Source organism: Amphiprion ocellaris, chromosome 1 (assembly GCF_022539595.1).
Source record: "Amphiprion ocellaris isolate individual 3 ecotype Okinawa chromosome 1, ASM2253959v1, whole genome shotgun sequence".
NCBI classification, from domain to species: Eukaryota; Metazoa; Chordata; class Actinopteri; family Pomacentridae; genus Amphiprion; species Amphiprion ocellaris.
This window is the reverse complement of record NC_072766.1, coordinates 7,942,697-7,966,793: the sequence shown is the minus strand read 5'-3', so window position 1 is coordinate 7,966,793 and position 24,097 is coordinate 7,942,697. Positions and strand designations below refer to the sequence as shown.

Genomic DNA, 24,097 nt, shown 5'->3' with positions numbered 1-24,097 from the left:
TCTTCAAAGAATGTTCATTATTAAGCTTTTAAATTAACTTAAACGTATCAAATAAACAATTATATATTCCTGTTTAGTGAAGCATTGCTCAAACATGCCATATGTCTTGAACCTGACCTACAACCCTTCCTTTTCCAAAACTAAATCCTTCAATCAGAGTAGATCAGATTTTCTTTCACTTCAGTCAGATACAGACAGGAGACAAGACCTTGTGTCTTATTAAAAAATCATGCGGGCAGCAGGTGACGTATTTTATATGCCAACCATCCTGACAGTAGTTAGACCATTCTGTCACCCAGTGAACACTGATTTGGTGACATGCTGGTTAAAAAACATCCATGTCCTGGCCAAATGTATCTAAAATGAGGATAGGATATTTAATTTCGATTTCAATGGTAAACTTCAACATGCTTTGCACCAGCCAGGACGTGTGGAATGCATAATTATGTGACCGTACTATAGGATATATAAGGATGTGATGTTTGACGTCTCTGACCTCATCAATGGGAGAAGGCACTGAGCATATGACAGCACAGCAGGGGAAAGGAAAGATACTAGCCTCCCCCGCAGGGAAGGGTAGACTCAGAGCCTACAAGTGGATTCTGGGGTGGAGGTGGAGCTTTTGAAATGCTATAAGAACAGTGGCGGCAGGGGGGGGTGCAGTAAGTGACAGCAAAGCTGTCAGGTGAGCAGCGTGGCAGACGCCATACTGCAAAAGAGCGTGCAAGCCATTGACAGCTTAAGTACACCACCAAGACAAGGCCTTAGTATGAAGCAGTGACAGGAGTATAGGACTTAGGGCCACACTATTAATGGAATATTAACTTTCAGTCACAGTATCCTATGGAATTAATGTCAACGACTGTGAAACTGTATGCCCTGCTCAGGGAAAACTCCATTGGATCTTAAATGAAGTGTGTCCAAAACTAACAGTCAGCCACCACAGAGCTATTGAGAAGTTTTGGCTTTGCTTTTGCAGATCTGTATGTGCACCTCTGCTGCATACATGTGTGCAAAAAGTTTGCTGTTGTAGTCCGAAGTGAAGGATATTAGAGCAGATGGGCAAAATGAAAATCAAATATGGGGTGAAAAAATGAAGAACTAGTTCCTCAAAATAGATCATTTTTTGTTTGGAAGTACTTTGGGCTTTGGGCAAGTGATGTCAACAAATCATTTACAAAGATATCATGAGACTTGAGTCTGTGCTGCACATGTAATTCGTCAATCCATATGAAAAGAAAAACCCTCCACAAACTGCACTACAGTGAATAAATGACGGCCAAGAGCAATAACGCCACGAATGTTCAGTAAACCCCCGTCCTTATCCAGAATCCATAACGGTGACACTCCACAGTGCATCACCACATCACACAACATGAAAATAATGACAGCAGTGCTTCATTCATTTTATTTTTGGGGGAAAAAGTTCTGGCACCATTTTATTCATAATTTGTGTCTGGAAGATGCACTGTGAAAAAGGACCAGTCTGATTTTAATGCAAATAAATTTGTATATTAGCAGGAATGTAACACAAAGTTTGAGTACAGATAGTGAAACATTTTTTCCTTGAAGCTCAATGAATAAACGTTATGAGTAATATTGTTCAAAATTATCATCATTTTGGTCGTTAGCACTCAGCTGTGATGTGAGTGTACAGTTGCCAATTCAAGTTGAGTCATTTGACTAATTTGTTGGCTTCACTTTGTCAGTTTATTCATGTTTTTTTTTTTTGTTTTTTTTTTACCTCGTAAACATATCAATTTTATGCTGATATATGCCAGAGGATGTGTCATGAGGAAGCTTGAAACTACAGCTGACAATTTAAAAAAGCACAAATTCAGACTTCTTGACAAAACTGATCCTTTCATCTTACTGGGTGGAGCTTTCCATTCCATTATTGCTTTTCAGAATTATTCCACTTGATGTTGTGTACTATAAAGTAGTTGTACATGCAAAGTCATAGGTGAGCTGGTGAGCTTGAGATTCAGTGAGCAGCAGGTGGGTGTGTAGAGAAACTGAACTAAGTTCTGAAGGAGGTAAGGCTGTCACATCAACGGCATTTTAAGGTATGAAGGAAGTATTTTCTTGGACAGAACTTCTAAATATGAAAGTTTGATGCACAGAAATGAGCTTTTAGGAGTTGAATGACCAAGGAGGGGCTTCTTTTTAATTCCAACTTCTAGAATAGAATAGAATAGGTCTTTATTGTCGCTGTTACAGAAAACAATGAAAATCAGCTGAGCACTCTCCATATAGCAGCCTAAATTGTGGAGAGCACCGGGCTGCTGCATCCGCACGTGCCGCCGTCTTGAATCTAAAAGCAACGACAACAAAAAATCACTTTATACCCAGTTTTAGCTTGGATGTTATGCTTTTTGAAAGGAAAATCACTCAAATTACCGTATTTTCGCGACCATAAGGCGCACTTAAAAGTCTTAAATTTTCTCCAAAATGGACGGAGCGCCTTATAAAGCGGTGCGTCTTATGTGTGCACCGACTTCCAAAATGTGTAAATGTTATTGTGTGACTTTAATCAGCTCCGCTTGACTGACAGAGCATTTCCTGCTGACACGCTGCTTATATAGAGAAAAGGCGGACGTGACAGAGGACAGTATGAGAACGTTAAAGGGGGAAGTGTGGGCGTGAAAGAAGACGCTAAAGACACGCCCCCAGTTGGTAAATAGTGCCGGTATTTGCATTATGCAAAACAACATGGGTTTGGCGTCACCGTCCCTGTTGATCTGTGACTCCATGCGCGTCCATCTCACAGCCGCTGTGAAAAACCAAGTGCAGCAAATGAACTCGGAGCTTGCTATCATTCCGGGAGGCTTGACGAAGGAACTCCAACCGCTGGACATCGGTGTAAACAGGGCGTTCAAAGTGAAGTTGCGAACGGCGTGGGAGCGATGGATGACAGATGGTGAACACAGTTTTACTAAGACTGGGAGGCAGCGCCGGGCGAGTTACGCCACAATTTGTGAATGGATTGCGGATGCTTGGGCTAACGTGTCTGCTTGCACTGTTGTTCGAGCTCTCGCAAAAGCCGGCATCATTTATGAGGAGCCGCACGGCAACGAGACTGACTCTGACAATGACGAGCGGGAACCTGGCGTGTTCCATGGAGAACTAGCCCAGCTGTTCATTTGGGATACAGAAGATGAGGACTTTGATGGATTTGTGAATGAGGATTGATCAAAAAACAACGTGAAAACATTGCTAAATACTTCAATAAAGTACAACTGAACTCAGTTTTGCTTCCGCTACCTTTTTTAAAACACACGCTAGCATGCATGTTTTAAGCTAGTACAGGTATGTTTTACCATGCACGCGCTCTATAATCCGGTGCGCCTTATGTATGTGTTAAATACAGAAATAGCACCCGGAACTGAGACTGCGCCTTTTAATACGGTGCGCCTTATGGCCGCGAAAATTCGGTATGTCCACTGGGTCACTTGCAGGGGTCTGCAGTATCTCAAATTGCTGCTAATATGACTGAAAATATTTGGAGTTTAATTCACCTTTGCTATAATTTAAATCCACCCAATTTAACAGAGATCTTGTCTCCATCTAGTCACTGATGCCAGTTGAGCTGCCTTTTCTGAATGCAGTGTTTCAGAATCCAACTAGAAGTGCTTTATAGTTGCATGTTTGAACTGTGAACGCTGATGCCTGCTTATGTTGGTTTTCGGAAAGCAAAATCATTCTAATTTTTAGATACTGTGGTGTACAAAGACCCTGTCTATCTTCAGGATTTTTGATTGCTGTATGAGTGTGAATGCCTCTGACTTTAGTGAGGCAGTAATAATATTAAATAACATTCACCTGGCAGAAGCTTTTATGCAGAGCTACTCACAATGCGTGTATTTAAACCATTTAGAAGCAAGAGCATTATCATTCAGAATGTATCCATGTTAAAAAACCCTTTTAAAAATAACATTGATTCTGGGATTGTTGAGAAGCCGACAATGGCAGACAGTAATCAGAACCTTGGATAATGTTATCATGTGGGCAGAGTGTTACAGCACAATACTGGTAAAATGATTTGCTTTAGATCTAGGGGACCTAATTACCACTAAACCTTTTGTCCATACCAGCTACTACAACACAATCACACAACCTGAGTGCCTTTGTGGCCACTCAAACAGAAAGAGATACTGGACAAACCTGGCACCCAGGTGAGCTTCCTGCTGCCATGGTTGTTCCACTCTGCTCTGATCTTCTTCTCATTGTTAGGTTCTGTTCATAACAAATAAAGGCAGTGGGAATGTAAAAAACAATAAAAGAGGGTAATCGTTCATTTCATTACACAAGACCCATCCCTGAAAGACTGGCAGTCAATCAGAAATAACAAATGATAACCTGTGATAAGGGATATGAATAACTGAAGTACACCATGTCCTACAAAAATGATAAATTCTGAATGTGATTCATCTTAAAACAGAACTTGTTTTCCACTTCCTGTTTTGTGTATGTTCTGCAGACTTCCATGGACTTGATGAAATGATATAAACTACATGGATCATTCATACAAATGACATCAGTAAATAACAAAAAATACCCATGTAATGTTATTGTAGGACATTTAGGAAACTAAAACTTCGTGATCACGTTTCACCTCAAATATAATGTGAATAAAAATTTACAAAAAGCACTTACTGAAATATAAAAGCTGCAATAAACTACTTTTTTCCAGGTTGTGTGGTTTTTATAGAGCACATTTAAATGTATCTACGTGCGGTAAATAGAGACATGAACAAGCCTTTCAAGTATCTAGTAATTAAACTAATTTAATTGTTGTATATAATTCTTGCAGGGTTAAACCTGAAGGGGAGGTACATTTCATTCTTACAAATATTTCATCAGGGACCGAGCAACCATCAGCAATAAACAGCAGTAATTTTTTCATGACATTGTGTCTAATTCGAGATGCAAGGTGGGGACTGTTTGTGCTTTCAGGCTATTATTAAAAGTGTAATAAATCCTTTGGAGCAAAACCAATAAATAGCTACAAAATGCTGAGATATTTTCAGGGACAAATACCAACACTGAAAAAAGCTTCTCCTCCCTTGCACACAGGCAAAACAGTCTTTTTTGCTATGGGGACCAACAATGGCATTAATTAGTTGAAGGGGGAAAAAAAGCACAGCACAACGGCACCACCTAGATTCACATCAAATCAATAATTCATCAAAACTACAGAGATTTAATGATATTTTCATAACACCTCACTCCCTCTTCCCTTTAGTCTGACAATGACAAATTGCCTTGTTTTAATCAAAACCTCACACCTCTTAGCCAGGTTGAGTGCCTCCACCATTGTTGTTAATACAACACCATATGTCTGCGCGAGGCTGCTGAAAGTGAACGTATGACTTTTCTGAACAGCCTGCCTCAATACATACTGACATGAAGTATTTACACTCTGATGAGAACTTCACCTGAAAGGGAAATTCCGCGTTCATTTTTTGTCCTGTACTTACTAATCACATTAATGCTTGTTGCTGTGTTCTGTAACCACAGATTTTTTGGGGGAAAACAACACACATATTTTGTGTGGATTGGAGATTAAAGGTCACTTAAGTCACATTTTGTTGAGATGAAACTGTTCACCTACCTCCCAAATTGCCACCCTAAGGAAAGAGGAACACAACTTAGCACACTCTTTGCTGCAGAAAATATGATTTCAGGGTACTTGTGCCCAAATACACTGCCTGTCCAAAAAAAAAAAAAAAAAAAAAAAAATTGCCACTTGGATTTAACTAAGCAAATAGGTTAGACCCTTCCATTGAATACTTACTGCAGTGAATACGTTTCAGCAGGTAACAACTTATCCCTAGCTGATGCAGTGAGTAACTTCTCATTTGTTAAACAAATGTATCAGAAGACAGATCCTGTGGTCATGGAAGGGATGTTAAATTATTGCCCTGCATCAAGCAAAGAAAACTGATAAGATTCCTGAAACCACTAAAATCAGGTTTGAGGTCCAATGCATTATTAAAACCTGAAGAATAGAAGAATGGTGAACCATCATCTTTGAGGAACAAATGTGATTGGTACAAATTCTTAGATGATCAAAGGAAATCAACAGTAGAACTCACAGCTATGTTTAATAGTGAAAGTAAGAGCATTTCCACACGCACAAGCTCAAAGAAAACCAAGCGAGGTCAGCGAGGCTAGCCACAACAAAAGGCTTCAATTTTCTATGGAGCATAAAGGTTGAACTCTGGAGGAAGAAGGTCATGTCATCTGATGATTCCAGATTTCCCCTGTTCCAAAGTGATTGACACATCAGGGTAAGAAGAGAGGTGGATTAAGTGATGCACTCATCATACCTAGTGCCTCCAAGCCTGTAGGGGTTAGGGTTATGATGGGATTGGTCAGGTTCAGCAACGTTATGTTCTCAAAGAATCAGCTGACTATCTGAATACACTGAATGACCAGGTCTTTCCATCAGTGGAGTTTTTTTTTTCCTGATGGCTTGGGCATGTTCCAAGATGATGATACCAGAATTCATGGGGCTCACATTGTGAATGAGTCAATCAGGGAGCATGAGACATCATTTTTACACATGGCTTGTCCTCCACAGAGTCCAGACCTCAGCCCCACTGAAAATCTTTGGGATGTGCTGGAGAAGACTTTGCGCAACGGTCCGAATTTCCCATCATCAATATAAGATCTTGGTATAAAATAATGCAACTCTGGACAGAAATAAATGCTGTGACATTGCAGAAGCTTATTGATATGGCAAATGTCTCTTGTTCTCAGAGCTAAAGTTGGTCCAATGACATATTAGAGTGTGCGACTTTTATTTGGACAGGCAGTGTATTTTTCAAGTCATTTGATGACACCTCCTGTGTTGGACCTCTGTGGAGCCTACACAAACACTTGAGCCCAGTCCCACTCGCCACTTGTCACACTTGTGACAAGTGGCTTGTGTGACTTGTGTGACTCTTTTGACAGTGAGGCAGAAAGCATTGTCAGGACTGAAGATTCCCATCTTTACATAAATTTTCTGCCGCTTTTGATGACTCCAAATCACGGCTTCCTACAATGATGAAAAATTCTCAGATGTATTTTGGATAATATTAAGTGGTATCTCACATATTGTGTGAAACTAGAGACACAGAGTGAGTAATTGTCCGGTGTTAATGTGTGTGTAGGAATTATTTTAATAATCACATAATGTACTTTCTAGGTTGTGCCCAAATGCAAAAATACTGGAGGGCCCATGTGTTGTTCAGCATTAAAGCACTAAATTAGCATTAAATTATCTTTATAAACAGCACCTTTTTTGCTCCCTTTCTCTCGCTTTCTCTTCTCACAATTCTTCCGTCACTGCTATAATAACATATCAACATAATATATACATAAGCCATGTGTAGGCGAGGACAGGCGACTAGCTGGAAAGAGTAGTTGTAGTGTGAGGCAGAAGTAGTAAGTCCTATAGCCAACTTGTGCTGAATTCAGACATGAATCTAAAGTTTTGGTCATACTTTGTTCTTGGGTTCTACTTCCAGCAGAGAACATTAAAATTTTTCAAGAAATAAATCTGCAGGAAACATTTAATTATGCAACTTAATTAAGCACTTAACCACTTAATAGGAAGTTGGCTCTAAAAGCTGCGACATACATTAAATATGACTATTATCACTAATAAGGGTGATATGCTACAGTGAAGAGAAGGGTTTTTTATGTTAGTAAGCCTCATCTCTATGGAGCCATCAGATGATTTCTGTATCTGCAAGGCAAAAGTTCCATCTGAGCCTCTTTTCAGAGAAAAACTTTAATAGCAACTTTTCACAGAATAAATTCAGCGGCTGTCAAAGATTCCTGTCAGGAGCTGAGTGTAGGCCTTAAGCTACTGGAAGCAATCGTTAAAAAAAATAAAATAAATAAATAAAATAACCCTAAAACAAACAAGAAAAATGTCTCCGCACAATGATATAGCTTTGCCATTGCTTCTCAAGCAGCGATGAAGAGGACTAAAGTGTGACATACTGATGCTACTGTGAAGTTCTTCCAAGCCAGAATCATTGACTTGTCAATACATTCAAAGCAGGATTCAGAACACTTCTTAACCTGAGTCCTTTCTGAAGCCTGGTCCAGACGGGATGTGGAATAAACATATCAGGATTTATATGCACAGAGCATAGCTGCTTTGTCCAGCTGCTGTCCCGTTGCTGAGTACTGGGACAAAAACAGAGAGTTTGAGGAGAAAAAACTGGTGAAAACAAGTTTTGTTGTGTTCCAGTAACAGCAGAAACAACACTAAAGTCAAATGCTGCGCACTGCATCGTTTGTGTTTGTATATTTGTGTCAAGCAGAGGGATATTAAAAGGATTTTCATTTATATTTTTGTAAAATTTGCATGTAGAATAGGTTTCCTAGGTTCACCAACCAGCTGAATGTCAAACAGCTCAACAACTTATGTGCAGCCTTGTGCATTAAACAAGGTGATTGCTTCATACCTGGTTTGTCACAGCGAATGCTCACAGTAAAAAATAGTCAGTACTGTCTGTTTGGATACACACAGCCCAGATAAGCATTTGTCATTCTTAACTATGGTATACATAATAACTTATACTACATGGAAATCAGCAACGGGTACTGAAACACTCAGCACCACTCCAGTACATTATAATGGCTACCATAAGGAAATGTTGAGGAACGAAGCAGGTGCAATGTGTCAGTGTACTTAAAATCTGAACAGGGATTGATGCTCTTGAAGTAAACAGTCATCTATAAGCAATATGTTGAAGTGTTCCATGGTTTTACTGTCCTATCCTTCGAATAGCAATCTTCCTACAGACATTGAAGTCATTAATTGCAACCGTTGCTAAAATCCATTTGGACGTGGTTCACCTGAACAAGCAGAAGTCAATTGGCTGCTTCATGGGAGCAGGTTTAATCGTGGTGAGCGTTATTGTGATGATATGTGATGATACGATAAGTGTGTTAATTAGTTTTTAGATTAGGTGAGGATATTTTTAACACAGTAAAGTGCTGTGACTACGTACGACAAACTGCACATCAGCGGTTCATCGCAGGTTCGGCCTCGAAACTAAGCGAGCATTTTTCCGGGCCACTTTTTGAAAACCTGCTGTTGCTCTCTCATATTGCAATATTAGTGTGCGTTCAGTGCATTAATTAGTTCTACACCTTGTACTCAAAACCTGGTTTCTGTCTGCTACAGTCTGCTAGGCTTGGGACTAATAGGCAGAGCGATTAGTAGGTGCATATCTGATTGCCTCAGAGAGCGTGGGCTGCAGCTCATCTTTCAAACTCGGGGTTTGCATTTGTTTTCTCGCCTCTGAACCATGCCACATCCCAAGGGTGCATTTTAGAACACTGAGGCACACAGAGTGACGAATCACCATTTTCTCTTGTTTGTATGCATAATGGAACTCCAATTACTTAATGCTGATCTTATGCAAACCAGAAAGTCTGCTTTTTTAAAGATACTCAGTTTCTGTTTCAAGCTTTGTAAGGAGGGCACTGAAGCAAGAATATATATATGTTGAAGAAACTACTCTTACATCAAATGTGTGAGTCCCACTTTCAGATACATTTCCTTTCTCTGGCTTCTACAGCATTTCTGCCTTTTTTAAACCAGCAGAAAATCTCAGAAATGACAGTCTAAATGGCATGTGGCAAAGCACTGCAGAGGCCTTGCAGTTATATGCAACAATAGTGGGTTACTGTGAATATATCCAATTTTAGCCAATGCTAGGAGCATTGCTCTGGGGATGGCTGGTCTGCACCCATGCTGTCCGTTCATCACTTTGGTCAAAGCTGAAGTATCTTAACTGTCTTTGTTATATAACTATACTGATTTGTTTTCAATATTCGAGGCTCTTCAAGGAAAAATCTTAATGACTTTAGTACTTTTCTGACCTATAGCACCATCATTAGGTCAGATTTAAACTTTTTCAGTGAAGTATTTTAACATCTACTTGTTGGATTTGCATCAAAATTTGTACAAATATCAATTTACAAAAATTTGATCCCATGACCTTTAATGTGGAGCCATCAGCCATCATCAGATACCTGCAAAACTAATGACATCCCCACCATTCTCTGCAATGCTTTGTGTTTATTGCTAATTAGCCATTACACCTACTTAACATCAAAATACTAGCATCTAATTAACTAATATGGTTAAAGGATACGTTCTCATTTTAAAAAATCTGTCTTAAACCAATGACCAGTAGCTTGCATGAGCACCAAAACAGTTTTACTTGCTGTAATCTTTCCTCCTACTCATACTACCCTTTCAGAGATCATTTCCTGACATTCTACAAAAGTGAAGCAGGACAAAATCCACAGTCGTCATTCAGAGTAAAAATGTAATTCAATCTCTTTTCACAACTGACAACAAAAAATGTTTCTGCGCTTCACTGCAGGGGAGGAAAAGTGACACAAAGTGGAACATTTGTACTGAATAGATGCCTACTTGATTTGTATAGTGCATATAATGAAATCCAGAATGTGTTTTTCCACAAAATAAAAATTGTTAATGTTGTCCCTAATCTCTCACACTGAACATGCATCAAGAAGTGATCTCTTAATAGCCTCTATGAACAGGAGGAATAATAACAGCAAACTAAATTTCGGTGAAAATATGGACACATTGCAAGTGTTTAAGACATCAAAAAAAGAGAAAAAAATTAGATCCTATTCTTAAACCTTTTATGTGCATGCAGATGCATAGGCGTGTTTAGAGTAAAACAAAGAGCAGAGTTAAATACAAACAATATAATTAACAATGTTGTAATCATATACAACTCCATGCTATATTTACATACACTAAAGTATGTTATGTATGTAGCTAATTATGCATATACTATATATAAATAAACATTGAGTTGCTTTTATTTCAAAGCTATAACAGGCCAAAGAGACATTCGTGATTACTCACTTGGAGTCCACTTAACGTCATGAAGACAAAAGCAGGATATTATTGGGAGGCCAGACTTCCAAGTGAAAGAGGGAGTGATTATGATTGATTAATCATTTGGCCCATGGGTGTCACATAGTGCTTATTTAGATAGCTTAATTAATATAAGATTAATTGCTTTTGCACACTCCAGTCAAGGTTAAAGTGTTATTTAATAATTTACATTTGAGAACACTCTACCTCAGTTGTTTCAATTTCCTCTATGACTCCTGTGTCTGTATGTGCATTTTAAAATTCAACACAGCAGCACGGTCCAATTTTCACCTATTTAACAGCCCATTTTTGCAGATATCACAGGTACAGATTTACATAATGCATAAGACAGCATGGTGGTAATTGATATCACAAACCAGTCCTACAGCGTTTCCTGTGTAGCCGCTTGTGCTTTCTTATGACCCCCTTGATCCGGTCTGTGACCTGGAAATGATATCGTGCAATCATGGAGGAAGCTTCAGTCTTCCGCATCTTGAGGAAGACTGAAAGAGATAGGAAAGGTGACTGGATAGTAAAAATCTATTTAGTAGCTCTGACCAAAGTTAGGGATGGATTCTGGAAAGACAGCATTTCTACACCAAAAAACTGTAGTAGGGAGACATGGTCTGTCCCATTTTGAAGGGTTCTTCAAATGTGGCGCACATATAGCCGTCGTTTGCTCACGTTAGCAAGACGTCACAAAGGTATCTTTTGCAGCCCCATGTATCCCATTATCCGTTGTATGCCATCCTACAAGTCTGGTGACTTCGTTAGATTTAGGGAAATGTTGTGGTTTCAGGAAAAAAGTAGAAAATGAACAGAAATCTTCAGAGCTAAAGTCCAGTATTTTGCTTCTGAGGGTAAATTTTCAATGGGAGAACGCACCCCATCATATGTTTAATGAAGTGTTTAGATGGTCCTTGTCAAGTGGTATTTCAAGAAATGTCATAAAACTTCACAGTGTTTATCTGGTATTTGGTCTCCAGTTGTTTTCTTCTTCATTGGTCCAGTAGTGTGATAAGTACTTACATGAAATTGACTTACCCTGAAGAAAAAAGTTTTTGCTGTTACACTGCTGAGTGCAACTTTTCTTTGCAGCTCTGTAATATATTTGGCCACTGGAAATGTTTGATTTGATGAGGAAGCCATTAGGTTTTGCCTATACTGTCTTCACTGTTTGGAGAAGACCAAGCACCCATTATCGTGGACAGCATCCTTTGGAGGATTCAGCCTTTGGACAGGGAGAGCTGTGTTTTACTGTTTCTCGAACTAGGATTTAAACCAACCATTCTTGACAGAACTGTTGTTTATATTCATTCATTCATTAAAGACAAAATAATATTTTTTAACCCAAATTATTTGCAGAATAATTTACTATCAGTTATAAATCACCACTGCGTTTACAGACTGTAATCAAGCAGAAGTGCTACCTTGCCTTCCATGTATCCCAAGCTCTAGTGTTATAATTGCACACCCAGCTGTGTATCTGACATGATCTCAGCTGCCCATGTAATGCCACAGGAGTTGTGAGAAAGAAGTTCTGTCAATAAATGTTCGGGCTTTTGAAGCTCTGATCATTACACCGTTAAAGCGGAGCAGACAAATGAGAGAGTCTGGCTGATGCAACAGCTTGAAAACATTGGTGAATCTAACTTGGTGTCTCTCAAAACGTCATGTTTCTATAGAAATTAAGTTTCACCGCATGCAGACAGAGGTGCAGAGGTTGAGCATTTTATGGAGCAGCTCCGAAAAGGATCATGGGTGCAGTTATTGTCATCACCAAACACAATCTGCATATGAGTGAATTTGCTATGCAGTCTAGTAATAACATAATACATCCCCACAACTGAGTGTGTGTATATATCAGTCAATACCTGCTACTGATAAATTCACACATTACTTGCTGTCTTAAAGGGCCCATTCACCCAAATAATACAAATCTTAATGGAGTCCTATTATTGCCCTCCAGAAACCTACTTATTAAAATTGCTTGCACAATTAATGTTAGGTGTAAACTAGCTACAAAACATTACATTTAATTTGATTTTCTTTTAATAACCTGCTTGTTTTTCATCCCACGTTCTAAGTGATGAAGCCAAATACACATTTTTTTTCACATTGCAGGTGATAATTTTACAGACTAAACACTGCTTGCTATAGAGCAATTGTTATTCACAAATGTACCATCATTTGCTTCCTGTATTTCTACAGTGGGATGCTATCACAGAGATGGATGAGCAGAACAGACCTATTCACACCTTCCAGGTTTGCCATGTAATGGAGCCAAACCAGAACAACTGGCTACGCTCTGGATGGATCCAACGACAAGCTGCACAGAGGGTCTGCAAACACATCACAACACCTCCTCAGATACAAAGTCGCTGAGAAATCTTTGTCTGAAAGTTGGATCAGATGAAGCCGTCTTGAAGACAGGGCTTGTGGTTGTGACATTGTCTCAAGGTTGAGAAAGCATCGGCCTCCCTGAAGGGAATTCAATCTTCTGCACAACCTATCAGGGGAGAAAAATGGCAGGCAGATGTACCTTATAGTAACAAAAAACATGACTTCATTTTGGAAAGAGGCTGATTTCCATTAAAGTCAATACAGAGAAGCTCATAATAAATCAAAGATGGGGAAGGATTTCATCTTTACACATTGACTTGGGATTCGTCTCATTATGTGTGAAACATTGCTGTATTGCAAAATACCAAAAAAGCCTTTGAGTCTGGCTGGGGCATCAGACTTTAAAATTACCTTTCAGTGTAGTTTGAAAAAGCAGAAACCTACACTGATTAAACATTTTTTATGGGTTATCCTTTATAATTTTTAAGTTTCGTCTTTGCACTCTTTAATGCTATCTTTGTTTTACATACACTACCATTCAAAAGTTTGTGGTCACTTAGAAATGTCCTTATTTTTGAAAGAAAAGCATTTTTTTTCAATGAAGTTAACATTAAATTAATCAGAAATACAGTCTATACATTGTTAATGTGGTAAATGACTATTCTAGCTGGAAACGGCTGATTTTTAATGGAATATCTACATAGGGGCACAGAGGCCCATTTTCAACAACCGTCGCTCCTGCGTTCTAATACTATGTTGTGTTAGCTAATCGTTTTGAAAGGCTAATTGTTGATTAGAAAACCCTTCTGCAATTATGTTAGCACATGAATAAAAGTGTGAGTTTTCATGGAAAACATGGAATTCCGTGGGTGACCCCAAACTTCTGAACATTAACTATACCGTTATTTTTTCTATGACTTCATTTACAGCTATGATGCTCACATGTACTTGCTTTGCATGTAATTTCTACCGTTTATACCTGCATTTGGACATATTAGGTCAATAGGTTTAATCTAAAGACAGAATCCAGTTGATTTCTGGTCCGATGAGCCAATTGGATACTGCTTAATATTTGGAATGAGCTGGGATAACTTTCTTTTCCATCTCTTTTTGTTCTTAGGTATATGTGGAGCTGCGTTTCACACTAAGAGACTGCAATTCCATTCCTTGGGTTTCTGGCACTTGTAAGGAAACCTTCAACCTCTTTTACCTGCAAACAGATGAACCACTCTCTGCAGCAACACGATTTCGGCCGACTGACTATGCCAAGGTGAGACCCGTAAAGTTATCAAGAGTTCCCTGTTGCACTAATGGCATCGTTCAGTAGAAGTGAATAGAGTATTTGTCTTTGGATTTAAGGTGGACACTATAGCAGCGGATGAAAGTTTCACACAGACTGATCTCGGAGATCGTGTTCTTCGCCTCAACACGGAGGTCAGGGAAGTGGGGCCAGTGACACAGAAGGGCTTCTACTTGGCCTTCCAAGATGTGGGAGCTTGTATAGCTCTTGTGTCAGTCAAGGTCTGTGAACAGTTTGGGCCAAAAACGTGTTGATTTGATTTCTTTCACGAGATGTGCAATGCTTCAACGTGCTGATCGTTTCTTTCACTGAAGGTGTTCTACAAACGCTGCCCGTCGACTTTAAGGAACCTGGCAGCATTTCCGGACACGGTGCCACATATGGACTCGTCCTCTCTGGTGGAAGTTCGAGGCGCTTGTGTGGAGAACGCAGAAGAAAGAGACACTCCCAAACTGTACTGTGGTGCTGATGGAGACTGGCTGGTTCCTCTGGGTCGCTGTGTCTGCAGCATCGGCCACGAGGAGACGGATGGCTACTGCCGAGGTAAGAAGTCGCTTTAAATGTATTTGCATGTGGTAATTTTAGAGCAGCAAGTTTCACCAACAGTGTAGTAAAACTGCAGATGCAAACAAATAGCTGGAGAGAAGAGAAGAGAAGAGAAGAGAAGAGAAGAGAAGAGAAGAGAAGAGAAGAGAAGAGAAGAGAAGAGAAGAGAAGAGAAGAGAAGAGAAGAGAAGAGAAGAGAAGAGAAGAGAAGAGAAGAGAAGAGAAGAGAAGAGAAGAGAAGAGAAGAGAAGAGAAGAGAAGAGAAGAGAAGAGAAGACGTTGCATCACACTAACAGATCTCCAGGGCCTCCCCACTCATCTGCAGGAGTTGGAGTTTACAGAGCTGATATTCCCTCCTCTCACTCTGAAAGCCCGCATCCTTGTTTGATCCTTTCCATCCACATTTCATTTCATCCCTTTTCAGCTCCACCTCCCCACGTCATCTTCTCTTTTTTCTTTTCCACTTTGTTTACTCTCCATTTACCCCCTGTTCATTTTTTCTCCTTTCACTTCTCCTTTTGTTGTTAATTCACACTCTCTGTAAGGTCATAAACAATTCAAATGAAGAGATTATTTGCGTCGCCCAGAGTTTTTTGATATTTCAAAATCATTTCTTTGGCTTTCATGATGACCTCTCTGCACTCTGAAGGCAATTTCTTGTAATATCAAGCTGTTTTTGGATTTGCGGTGTTTGTGTCTGATATTCTCGTGATAAATATCCTTCCGTGTAGATGACTGCTTAACATTTACGTAAAGACCCTCAAATCTAAAAAAAGAAAACCATTTATAAATGCCACAGTGCTTCTATAAATGGCTATATGGATACGTTTTCTCTAATTAGTCATATCAGCATCAGCTAAATTTGGCCCATTGTCGACCGAACAGATTAAGAAAAAGTTAAAGAAACTGTTGACTTGTTCTAGATACTCTTTGGCCTGGTTTCTCAGTTAGAGTACGCTAGCAGACTGGGGGCTAGCTGCCTAATTGCCTTCATTTGTTAGTTTCACAGCTAATTTAGCTCGCACCTAGTCTTTTTCTTAAACTCCTCCAACCTTCTCTTTGATTTGCAACACTCCGACTTACTCCTGTAATTAAAGACAGGAACTAAATTGAGCCACACCACATGATTACAATTGAAGCGCGCTCCATGCTACTTACTACATTTCGCAGACTTACAGCAGTGTCAGCCGGTCGGGGTGAAATTCATGTAGTACCCCCGTGGTGATGTGGTTACTCAGGGAGAGAACTCCAGCAGTCATTAGTGCAGCTGATATGTAGGACAGGCTGTAATATCTCCTTTATTTGCTCCTCGGGTGTAATTTTTATTCTTTTTATCTCCTTCTCTTTTATCTGCTTTTTTATTTATCTTTTCTCACTCTCTCCCTCTCTCACTCTCAATCATCTCAAGTTAAACAACACAGAAGCCTGTCAGGAGAGATTACTGATGAGATGGCAGCTGAGGAGCATCACTCTCATGGCGTCCCTCTTATATGTCCTACATCTATACTCTCCCCTGTTCCCTTTGCCTGACAGTAGTTTGCCTCTCTTGGTTGTGCTGTAGCTGCATCAGTGTCAAGGGGATCTTGACAGCCGCTACAATGAATGGGTCAGTAACTCCTGTAGCAGTAACCCACTTGGCACTTGGTAAACGATGTGTGTGTTTGTCTATTTTTTCGGTCTTACATGCTGTACATTCGTCAAACCAACCAGTTGGCAGACACCTCAATCCCACATCAAAACTGTAAAGCAATTTTTAGACAATAAGATGTATTGTATTACAGTATATTTATCGGAATATCAGATACCAGTAATGAATATAATAACAACTAATCCAGATATATTAATGCAAAATGTTGCACAAATCTAATATTGCCATAAACCAGTCCTGCTGGCCAGATATGAAAAGAACAGCCACTGTATGTACCTCAGTGTAAACATTATGAATGGACTCCGATGATTTCAGCAACAACATCTAGCATGCACAGCTAAATGTGCCTAATATTTATGCAACCAACATATTGACATTAAGGGTAATTAATGAAAAAGCTGCTGACGAGTGTCATGATGCAGAGTTCTGAGTGGTGTAGCCGGTTACCCTATAGAATGCAGTCAGTGAAGGCTCTCACAGTAATAATTTGCTGCAGAAAACTCATCTGTGGTACATTGCACATCCAAAAAACAACATGAAAATGAAAAAAGGCTGCAAGTAAAGACTATTTTCACCATCAGTTAGTCAGAAAATTATTTTATTAACGCTTGTTTTGTATATGTGTTAAAAAAAAAAAGCAAAAGGGATCGTCAAATTGCATGTTTTGTTCAACCAACAGTTGTAGTTCAGTGCAGAACATTTGCAAGGCTAAAGAGAATGTTTGGCACTTATGCTTATGGTTATCAAAAAGATTGCTGATTGACTTTCTATTTCAGTCAATTAATGAACAATGAACAAACAATTGTTGCAGCACCAAAACAAAATATAAAAAAATAGGCAGACGGCATATGCTCACTTTTGAAAGACTTTGACTAATAGTGCTCCCACAGTGTTGAGTCTGCCAAACATTTCTCTGTTTTATATCTGCTGTTGACGAATAGACGTGAAACTAATGTTGTTCTTGTCATCGGACCGTGAGCCTGAAAGGAAACATGAATTTTCCAATATGTCTGTTCCCGCTAGATTCCCCCTTCTCTGAATAATCCCACAGAAAGGAAACCAGAGTCCTGCTATGTTGTGTTGTTTCTTCTGTGCAGTCGTGTTGTGTTCAGGAAAATCCGGTTATTTCTATCAGGAACGCTGGGAAAATTCTCAAACAACATTATTGAACTCATTACTATCAGGTTAAAAAGAGGTGGTCAATAGTAACAACACATTATGGCCTTATAATTAATGATTTATCGCTTTAATGATTTATGGCCAATTATTTTTTTCTTCATCAATAATTTCCATAGGTCTGACAGAGCTTATGCTGTAATGAAGATGTGCACTTTGCAAGTAGTTGCAGGAAGTTTAGGCATGAACTTGCGATGACTTCTGCTTGCTCCTCGTTTTCATTTTGGAACACTGCTTCAAAGGGTGCTGTGATCAAAGCTGTCTGAGAGGCAGCATGGGGAAAGAGCAAAAGAGGGAGAGAGGGGGGAGAGAGAGGGAGAGAGAAAGAGAAAGAGAGGGAGACAGAGAATGGGGAAAACCCCAGCGCTCCTGAATATGAGCAGAGCTCTGCACTAACACGTCCATCTTTCCCTCCCAGCTGCCTAAACAAAGGCATCAGCGCTTATCAAACCCTGCTTTCCACCCCAATAGCATTCTGCCAGACTGTTCTGACATCTCAATCGAGTGCTTTATTATTCTATTCCTTTCATTCAGTGTCAGCCACAAGAGGATTACTCAGAGATAGAGCTGGTTATATCATGACCTAGATAAGGCAACATCATAGTGCTAATGCTATTTGTTCCACATCCTTTCGTCACAGCATCATATTCAAAAGGAGGCAGTGAATTGCGGGGGAAGCTAATAGAGATGTCTTTTCAAATTTCATTTGAATCAGAGCAGATATGCAGACAAGACCGAGAACCCACCAGTACGATAAGTGATTACTCGCAGTGGATGAGAGAATCAAATATTTTGATTTTAACAAGATATTCCAAACGTCAGTCTTGGCTGCTATTACATCCTTTATTTTTCATGAAATTGATACCTGTGCTTCTCTTAATGCAGCTTAAAGTGGATGGCGAGGAAGCATAGTGGCACAAGACAGTCAGTCTGTCTTTTGCTATCTTTTGCCACTGACCTAGACGTGTCAGAATGCTCCAGAAACTGACAATACTTTGCTTACTCACTGACGACTTCTAGCCCAAAGTACGAGTTCGTGACCTCAAATTCAGGTGAAATGGAATAGGAAATGAGGAAATCAATACATCTCTTAGTTGTATCTGAGTCACTGTGCCCCTCTTCTGTCCATTAAGGACTGTGTTTACTCTGGTCTCTAATGCAGCGCAGCCAGACTAGAGCATCACTCATTCTCTGTGAACTTCCCATCTGCATATCAAAGCTGAGAGACCAGGGTAAACATAGTCTCTGGCTCCATCTGTTTCTGACAACGTAAAGCCAAGAGAAAACTTCCAACCTCTACGCACCCAAACAACTCCAGATCTCCTTGCTGGTACGTCACAACATTCCTCCAAAATGTGCTGGAGCGATGTACTTTGCTTGACCAAGTCCCTGCAGGTTCAACACTGAAACTCAAATCTCACTATCCCAACTGAGAACTTCAAGCTAAGGCCAAAGATTAATCAGGTGTTTTGAAACACCTTGCATTGATTTATTAATTATTTTTGATCAGTATTTGTATGTGCAATTTAAAAGGAATGTCTAACAATACATCCATAGAGAACCAAATCTGCAGTTTTGCGTGTTTTGCTCATAGAGATAGTGATGAGTTGTTGAACATATTTGGCATTTAGCAGCTAACGAACTGAAAACTTTCCATAGGAGTTGATATAGACTGATGCAGAACTAGAAAGTGAACCTGGAAGTGAACATTTTGGACACAACTGTAGATCCCAGTGAATGCCAGTGTGGCTCCATATATGCTCTAAGTTAATGGATGACTGTTTCTCCAACACATTTGCCATATGTGGTTTACAGGATGATTATATAACAATGCACTTACAACTTGTTGTGCTGCCAAGTTGAATGTAGATTTCAGTTATAAAAGTTACATTTTAGTCACTCTTGCTGTCAGGAACTAGATTGTGACTTTTTATATAAGGATCACTGTCAAGCTACAGCTCTATTATCTGTTTCCAGCCTCTCAAATCTGGGGATTTGCTGATTTCCTTTGTCATAAATGCCAACAAACAAAGTATCTTTGGATTTTTGTTCTGTTGGATGTGTAAAACCAGACATTTAAATAGATATCGTTGGCTGTAGAAAACATGTAACCGACATTTTCACTATTTTCTGGCATTTCTGACCAAATAATGAAATGATTGATCAACAAATGGTCCAGCCAGTTAAATTGCTACTTTCAGCCCAGAAGTTTCTACCTGGTGAAATATACTGTGTCTGCATTATTGTTAAAGGTTATTCATGTGTATTGCAGTATTTGCTTCGAGAGGTTTTGAGCCCTTCATGAAAAAGACATAACACAAAGCAAAAGAAAAAAATGACATGACGAAAACCCAAACAACTGATAGTCAGCAAATTGGATACCATTATGTTTGTGTGTGTGTGTGTGTGTGTGTGTGTGTGTGCATGTGTGTGTGTGTTGAATGTTTTCAAACTTTTTAATAGAAATAGTGGTATGAGTATTATAATTGCTTTTTGGTGGTGATCTTCCCAGCTTATACTAGAGAGCAGGGAGCAGCTGGAATTTCAAATGAATCCGTGTTGCCTTTGGCAGGACCTCGGCACACAAGGAAAATAATATCCATGTGAATGAAGTGCCTCAAAAATTGTAAGCTGGGTGACAAATTACTCTTCTCATTAGGAACTAAGCGGCAGCGTGATTTTGGCAAGGATTTCTGCCTTTGTGTCAATCTTTCGTCTCATCCCTTTTACATATCTTTGTGCTCAGTTCTATCCACCTGTTTGTGCAGATTGTTTATTCCTTTTATCGCCTCCTTTCTTGCATATTTCATTTTTGCTTTACTTTGCCTGTCATCTGTCATTCAAAGTTCTCATTCTGTCTGTCAACCAAAAAACAGTGAGCGCTGCACTTGAAGGAACTATATTAACCCTTGACCACTGTGTTTGAAGGAAAAATGAATGGAGCAGATATAGAAAGGGAACTATCCTGGGTTGGTAATTAGTCAGTTAATCAATTATTCATTCAACAGAAACCTCACTGGAAATGGTTTTGATAGTCTGAAATTTTTGTGTGGAGTTTATAAGTTCTTCATGTGTGGGTTATCTCCCGCTTCCTTCCACAGTCCAAAGACATGCATGGTAGGTCAAATAGTGATTCTAAATATGCTGCAGGTGTAAATGTGAGTGTCAGTTCCCAAAGGCTATAGCTATATATAGCTGGAATGGTAGCAATCACTGTACAGTTTAACTCCAGCAAGAATGTAAAACATTTGGTTTTCAGCTGTGTGTTCATGCATTCAGTGATATAAATATTTGCTGCTTTTATTAAATGAACTTCAATATTACATCATTCAAGATGCTATCTCAGGCTTTCACAGCTTGACATTTCAGACAAAGCAGTCAACACATTCATCTGCAATATAAAACAAGAACATGGCAATAAAATCTCTCTGTTTAGACATCAGTCCAAAGTGATTAACATATATATGACAAATTCAAATTAAAAACCCTGAGCTTTAACCCCCACAGTGAGGATATATGGTGGCTTTGTTATGCTGTAAGTGGCTATTTCGCTAACATGGTTTGGGTCCATTTGTCCCCATAGAAGGAAGGACCTTCAGGTTAGAAGTTTAGAATTTTAAACGTGTTCTCCTCTATAAAATCAACATCAAAACATAAAATGAGTGAATATGTTTTGGAAGATTGGTGGTCATCCCTTCAGTCAATTCACAGAGACTTAGACAAACAGTGCTAAGGTGCATTAAAGCTGTAACACCTTATTAAGACACTTATGTAGATTTTTCCTTTAATTGGTCACTTATCAAGGTTCCACTTAGCACCTCTGATTGGCCTCTTCTCTACCAACAACTGTGCCCAACCTTGGGATATTTAGAGACATCTGCCAAAATGACAGAAAACATGATTTCTTGAACACAGTGCTGAAATAATTAAAATTGGTGGCCATAATATAACTCTATGGAGTCATGACACTAACCAGGAGAACCCACTGTTTCTGTGTTGAGTAACATTGGAGATATTGTTTAAGAAAAAAATGGGCAACTGAATGTGCGTCGTAGTGTTTTCCCTGTGTGTACCAACTTTGCCTCTATAGACTTTCTATTAGAACAATACCATGCAAATAAAACTCACTTTGTATTGACTTTGGGTATGTTTTTTAAAAAAAATACAACCTCTGCAGGTTAAAAATTTAGAATACAAAGTGTCATAATTGACTTGTCTTCAGTCTTCAGTCTCCTGTCAACAGATGTCTCCTCTACTCTTTGGGGAAAATGCTGTTTAAGTTGCAAGAGACATTTTTTTTTCTTTGGTGCAATATGCATGAGTAGCCAGTGGGACCAAATAGCAGCCTGACTGAGTGGCAGCTCTGTATCCGTTAGACAAATACGTACAAAATGGGAAAAATCACTACTGGAACCAGCGGCGCCTCCCACTCCGCAACTCTATTCCCATTAGAGGCTGGTTAATTAGCAACTTATGTGACTGATTTTGAAGCTATGCGAGCTCACTGAAATGCACCTGTAGGGAGTTGTACTTAACTCTTTCTTACCCTGGAGGTCCACATGTGGTGTCTGTTATTAAAACGCAACACGCTGCCATTTTTCAAAGTGTTTACTGACTCAGAAGGCCTTTTATTCACTTTCTAATTTACAGTTTTGATTAGGTTTTTTTCAACTCTCACTCTGGCCTGGAGATAAGATTAAGAAGACTTATTGTATTTCCAAATCAACCCAAGTGTCTCTTATTTATAGAGCCCAGGGTTGTTCTTTTTTAGCTTTGTAATTGTGGGGGTGCTACTACTGACTGAATTTAGGGTGTGCGTTTAACTTCTCTCTTTTCAAGTACGCAATATTGTATCTTTGACTGTTTTTCAAAGAGCAAAATGTTTTTCAACACATTTTTTAAAATCTTTTGTCATTTTAAATAGGATGATTTTAAGTCCATCTAAGCTGTAGTATTGTCCAACTGCCATTTACAGAACATTGTCTATGGAGAAACTGAAAAGGATGATTGTTGCTACATGTTGTAGGTGTCGAGATATACAGTTTATGGAGACCTAAAAGTCAATTTAAATGATTATTTTCCATGAACATGGCAACTCTTAGGGAGATCATGATACAATTTCAGATTAATGGGAAGCTAGATTAGTTTCTGAGAGAGGGGAACAGTCCACTTTTATAATAATTTCTACATTGATGTGAAATTTAGCACTTCTACAGGTCTGTACATGAAACAGTATTATCAACTGACTGATCGGGCGAATGTTCCTAGCTTTAGGTCTGTAACAACAATTTAGCCTGAGGTAGAAAGTCTAATCCCTAATAAACCAGTACCCTTGATGGGTTTTCCCAGACTGACACATACAGATCGATTTAGTGTATCCGCATCAACTGAACTTATTGAAGCAGAATCTGTTCCTGCATGAGAGCAATTTAATTCAGTTTATTTCACCAGTATAATCCACTCAGTAGCAATAATCCTATACCAGCAGTCCTGTGCACATCACCTCATACTGTGTCACAGCTGGACATCATTCATGTACACAGTATGAAACTTATCACCATAAGGAAAATACCAACACCAAGAGAAGCATTATACTTGTAATGTTTCTCAGTGGAGGTAATAATGCATCAGACAATAAAAGAAGATGAGGAAAAGAAATAAATGTGGCTAACTACAATGTCTTCTCACTTTTAGTAACTATGGGGAAATATTAATATGCTGAAATTATAAAATCTTTCTAGCTGCATGCCATTAAGTCTTGACAAAGCGTGTTGCCTTTCTGATCTGTCATCGCATTGTCTTTCTTATGCCTGGCATATTTATTTGCTAATTTTGAAATTATTATCCCACCCACTCACATATATTTTCAGACAAATCAGCCCTGCAATAAAATTACCCCCAAATTCCCAGAATATTAAACAACTGCACTATTAATGCTTTATTCTTCGCTGCCGAGATAAGTCTGGGCAGAGTGAGGCAATCTGCAGTGGTCTTTCCATCTTCTGATAAGCCTTAAGGGAAATAGTGAAGCAGCAGAACAGATGGGAAAAAGAAAATATATTGGAATAAAGATGAAAAACAAGAAAAGGTAAAAACTGTGGCACAGCAAAACAGTTGGGGAAAAATTGAAAAGATAAGGAGAAGAGAGTTGGCT

At 39.1% G+C, this 24,097-nt stretch overlaps 1 protein-coding gene across 1 annotated transcript in view; it reads left to right on the top strand.

Moving 5' to 3' along the window:
* LOC111565060 (ephrin type-A receptor 6-like) overlaps positions 1-24,097 on the top strand; it is a 60,957-nt gene that overhangs the window by 9,359 nt on the left and 27,501 nt on the right. Inside the window, exons 3-6 of the mRNA XM_023265022.3 lie at positions 13,142-13,270; positions 14,394-14,543; positions 14,633-14,794; positions 14,888-15,116. Of these exons, the coding sequence (XP_023120790.2) occupies positions 13,142-13,270; positions 14,394-14,543; positions 14,633-14,794; positions 14,888-15,116 (670 nt within the window). The remainder of the gene's footprint in view (positions 1-13,141; positions 13,271-14,393; positions 14,544-14,632; positions 14,795-14,887; positions 15,117-24,097) is intronic.